General features: G+C 37.1%; 1 protein-coding gene across 1 annotated transcript; it reads left to right on the forward strand.

Moving 5' to 3' along the window:
• Positions 1–2,121: 2,121 nt before the first annotated feature.
• Positions 2,122–5,164, forward strand: LOC137733291 (cytochrome P450 714C2-like). Its single transcript, XM_068472444.1, has 4 exons — positions 2,122–2,424; positions 2,547–2,776; positions 3,123–3,731; positions 4,736–5,164. Exons 1-4 carry the CDS (start codon positions 2,157–2,159, stop codon positions 5,162–5,164), a joined length of 1,536 nt encoding a protein of 511 aa, XP_068328545.1. The 5' UTR covers positions 2,122–2,156.
• The last annotated feature ends 45 nt before the right edge of the window (positions 5,165–5,209 follow it).

Raw genomic sequence — 5,209 nt, forward strand, 5'->3', positions numbered from 1 at the left:
GGGCCCAAAGCGGACAATATCGTGCTACGGTGGTAGAGCGGGTCCGGGAAGTGGTCCGCCCCGGGCCGGGATGTGACAGCACATCAAAGGAGAGAGAGGATAGAGGAGAAAGAAATAGGAGAGAAGATAGAAGAGAGAAAGAGAGAGATAGAGAAAGAATGAGAGACAGAGGACAGAGGACAGAGAAATAGGAGAGGATAAGGATGTATAGAGAAGATTGGAAAGGAAAGAGAAATGGTAAAGATAGAAGAGAAAGGTTAGGTGTGAGAGGAAAAGAAAGAGAGGAAGGGGAACTTTAAATTTAAAACTCTAAATATGCTAAGTCTTAAGTTTATTTTGAGTTCGGTTTTTGAAAAAAGTTTTACCAAACAAGTTTTCAACACTTAGAACTTGAAAAGTGTTTTTGAGTTTAAAAGTTGAATTCGAGTAGAATACCAAACAAACCTAAAATTGCTAACTTGCAAATGGAGAAAAGGATATAAAACGAATTCCACATGCTAATAAAGCTTAATATTATTAGTGTGTTATTATTTTTATTTATTTATTAGCAAAGCAATATCGATTCAAAACTACAACAATGCAAGGGAATGAGGTTTTTTCTTTATTTTTTAGATGATCGATAGTTTATTCTAAAAAATTGATCTAAACTATAAAGAAGAGATTCAAACCTTGACGCATGGAGGAGAACACATTGCCCTAGTACCAGTAGGCTTAGCTAAATTCACATATATGCGGAAATAAACTTCAAAGTACAAAAAGCAGACACAATTTTGTAATCAATTGTCTTAACTCATAGTTATAAACCAGTAAACTGAGCTAAATTCACATATCTGGAAATAAAAATTCAGGACACAATTTTATAAACAATTGTCTTAACTTACAGCTGTAAACTAGGACTTAGCTAAGTTCACATATGTGGAAATAAAAATTCAACGAAGGTGCAAAAAGAAAACACCATTTTCTAAGAGTTGTCTAACTTACAGCTATAAATCAGCAAACTTAGGTCTGGTTTCGTACTGAGGTGATTCTGAAAAAAGCTGGTATCAAAAAAAACTGAGAGCTGTTTTTGTGTTTGGTAAACATTCAGCTTCAGTTTTTTTTTTCATAGTTTTGAGTGAAAAAAAGCCAAAAACAAGAAGCTGCAAAACCCAGCTTTGAAAAACCGGCTTTTTTTCACATCTGTTTTACATAAAAGTTTACCAAACACTATAATATTACTTTTTTTTTTTTTTTCAAAAGCACTTTTACAAAAAAGTTTACCAAACACTCTGCTACTTTATTTCACAGCTACTTATTCTCACAGCACAACAGAAGCAGTTTTTTTTCAAAGCACAGCAATATCAAACCAGCCTTTAGCTCAATTCACATACGCTAAAATAAAAATTCAACGAAGGTACAACAAGCAGACACAATTTTCTAATCAATTGTCTTAACTCAAAGTTGTAAAACTGCACGATAAACATTTAAGGCTCATTTGGAAGTTCTTTTAAAATAATTTAAAACACTTTTACAAAAAATGTTTTTGGATTCTAGAAGCACTTGAAATGTTTCATATAAGAAGCACCAATTATGTGCTTATTGTGAAAAACAATTATGACTGTTCTACTAAGATTCATTTGCGTTTTTACTGAGAACTAGTTTAAAAAACATTTTCATTAAAAACATTTTCTGCCATCTTAAAAATACTTCCGAACAATTTCTAAGTTACTAGCTACTACAATAAAAAGTAAGGTGGTGCATCCACACACTCATTTAAGTTTCCACACATGTCTTGTTAATTTATATCATTTAATCTTCTTCAATTCATACGATCCGACAATTAAAAATTGACAAGATGTGTGAGAAGTAAAGAAGTGTGTGTGAATAGCACACTTGCTAAAAAGTATACAGGAGAAAAAGGAATACCTTCAAATCCATTCAAAGGAAGCCAAGGCCCGCCCTTAGTAAGACGACGCCAAGTCATCAATTAAATAAGCCACCCCATAGAAGTGCTGTAGGTCATGGTCAAACTTTCGAGTTCCGACATTTTTGAAGCGATTCAGCGTCGTCCCTCCTCCTCCTCCTCTATAAATACTCCCTCCATTCTCTTCTTATTACTCACAACTCACAAAAATATAAGCCTGCATATTACTACACACGTTAAGAAAGACAGAGAAATGGAGATCATCATTCGATTTTTCATCATCGCCATCGTCATGGCGCTGCTGTACGTCTTTTGCAGTTTAATATTTTCCTTGTGGGTTTTTCCAGCTCTTGCATATAGGAAGCTCAAGAAAAATGGGTTAGATGGTCCATCTCCAAGTTTTCCATTCGGAAATATCAGTGAGATGAAAAAGGAGAACATCAATGTTAAAAGCTCAAGTATCTCCCATGACATACACTCGACTCTCTTTCCCTTTTTTGCTCGCTGGCAAAATTCTTTCGGTACGTATACTCACACGCTTATGGGCCCCTTTGATAATCATCTCAGAACACTTTTGCACGTTCAAATATTCTTGTCAATAAAAGGTATAAAATGATTGATTTGTGTTTGTGTATATTTGCAGGAAAGATGTTCGTTTATTGGTTGGGGACGGAGCCATTTTTGTACATAGCAGATCCAGAGCTACTGAAAAAACTGTCTACGGAGGTGACAGCAAAAAACTGGGGGAAGCCTGCGGTGTTCCGACGCGATAGAGAAGCGATGTTCGGTAATGGCCTAGTCATGTCCGAAGGCGATGACTGGGCCCGTCACCGCCATGTTATCACTCCTGCTTTTAACCCAACAAACTTGAAGGTATACATCTCTCTCTCTCTCTCTCTCTCTCTATATATATATATATATATATATATATATATCAAACACAGAGTATCAGAATAAAGTACTTAATATATTTTTTTCATTATAAATTAATGACGATCAAGCTCTTACTAACTCAGGTTAATAAGAAAAGGTGTGGTGTATTTTTTAACTAGAATGTGTAATTCATAAACAAACCGGAAATAAGCAAGTATTATGTTCCACAAAAATAATATAAACCTTAATTAGTGAAGCACATTTGTTCTTCTAGTGCTTTAACTTTAACTTCTTTATTTTATCAAACCCACTAAATTATATTTCACATTCAATCAATGGTATACAGGCAATGGCGAGCTTAATGGTGGAGACCACCAACAAAATGCTAGACAATTGGACGACCCTCGTAGATTCCGGCACTCAAGAATTCGATATCGAAAGAGAAATCACAGCAACCGCCGGAGAGATCATCGCCAAAACCAGCTTTGGCATCAGCTACCAAAGTGGCCGGCTAGTGTTCGAAAAACTAAGAGCCTTGCAAACGACACTATTCAAAACGATCCGTTTCGTGGGAGTTCCTTTCGGGAAAATGATGCACCCTAAGAAAGCCCTAGAGGCCAGAAAACTTGGGCAAGAAATTAACGAATTGTTCTTGTCACTAATTGACGAAAGACGCAAAATGATCACAGGGTCAGGGCCGCAGAACGACCTGCTTGGCTCGTTGCTTAAACAGAGTGAACATGGAGGGTTCACAAAGTCCTTAACTACAAAAGAAGTTGTGGATGAGTGCAAGACATTCTTCTTTGGAGGTCATGAGACAACTGCATTGGCAATCACATGGACAATGTTGCTCCTGGCCACCCACCAGGATTGGCAAGATCAGTTGAGAGAGGAGATTAGGGAAGTGGTCGGAGACAAAGAAATTGACGTGAACATGCTTTCTGGGCTAAAGAAGGTAAACCTTTTTTTCTCCTTTCTTTTATTCAATAAGACACGTTATTTGAACTCCGTAAGATTGTATAATCACACATAAAAGATTGTTCATAATTTAAATGTGAACTTCAAGAATGCTTCTTTAATAAAAGACACGCTCATAAACACTATCATGGGACAAACTAGTATACCCTTTTTTTTCTTTTTATACGTCACACATTTGTCTCGTCATATTATATCATGCATGTTATAAACTTATATATATCTGGTGCATCAGAATTTCTATAAAGATAAAGTCTAACGTTTATAATTCTATAAATATATAACCAACGCATGGTTATGAAAGTACGTGGACCAAATACCTAATAGCTTGGTCCTTAAATGTTGGTCCTGTAGAGATTTTTTCAGCATGCCCGAAATACAATCACATAAGTCATATGTAATTATACTAGTGGAGGGACACTTAAATAAACTTTTTTCTACTTATATAATAACATATGACGTGTCATCCCATAATTAATTTGGTTTATGAAGAGATTTTTCAATATGTTGAGAACACAACTCGCTACTAAGTATCATAATACAAGTGGTTAGATATACTTAAAAGAAAAAAATTCAACCATTTGTATAAAAAACTTGATATACCGAACCGTGTTTCCGGCGTATTGAAAAAAAACTCCGGTCTAAGCAAATATGCAACCCTAAAACCCTAAAATAAAAGAAGAAGAAAAAAAAAGGTCAGACATATTTGGTCAAATGGTCAGCGGTCAAACAACAGAGTGATACATTTCCACGCTCTTTGGCACGTGAGAAAGGTGCTCATGATATTCCCATTGCATCCTTTTTGCTCGATCGGAATACAATAACACGTCACTGTCACATATAATAACAGAGCAACAATTTTTTGTATGTGTGTGGATGCCACCTGGCAATACCCCAGAGGCTTCACCGTCCAATCAGTAATCAAGCATCTTAAGTTCTTAATAATGATTAGGGAACTAATAGACTCTGAATTTAATCGTGCAGATGGGATGGGTGATGAACGAAGTCTTGCGGCTATACCCTTCAGCACCAAATGCACAAAGGCAAGCCAAAGCCGACATTCAAGTGAACCACGACCTGTCGATTCCGAGTGGAACAAACATGTGGATTGACATCGTCGGCATGCACCATGACCCGGCCCTGTGGGGCGACGACGTCAACGAGTTCAAGCCGGAGAGGTTCAAGGACAGCATCCACGGGGGGTGCAAGCACAAGATGGGGTACTTGCCTTTTGGTTTTGGAGGGAGAATGTGCATCGGTAGAAACTTGACTTTCTTGGAGTACAAGATAGTTCTAACCCTAATTCTATCTAGGTTTTCGTTTACCATCTCTCCAACATACTGCCATTCCCCTTCTATTGTCCTATCTCTGAGACCTTCCGACGGCCTGCCTCTAGTACTCCAACCCCTCTAGACACCTGGGCCCCACGTTTTTATCACTCCTAATTGCTATTGTATC

This window comes from Pyrus communis, chromosome 5, assembly GCF_963583255.1.
Source record: "Pyrus communis chromosome 5, drPyrComm1.1, whole genome shotgun sequence".
In the NCBI taxonomy this organism is placed as follows: Eukaryota; Viridiplantae; Streptophyta; class Magnoliopsida; order Rosales; family Rosaceae; genus Pyrus; species Pyrus communis.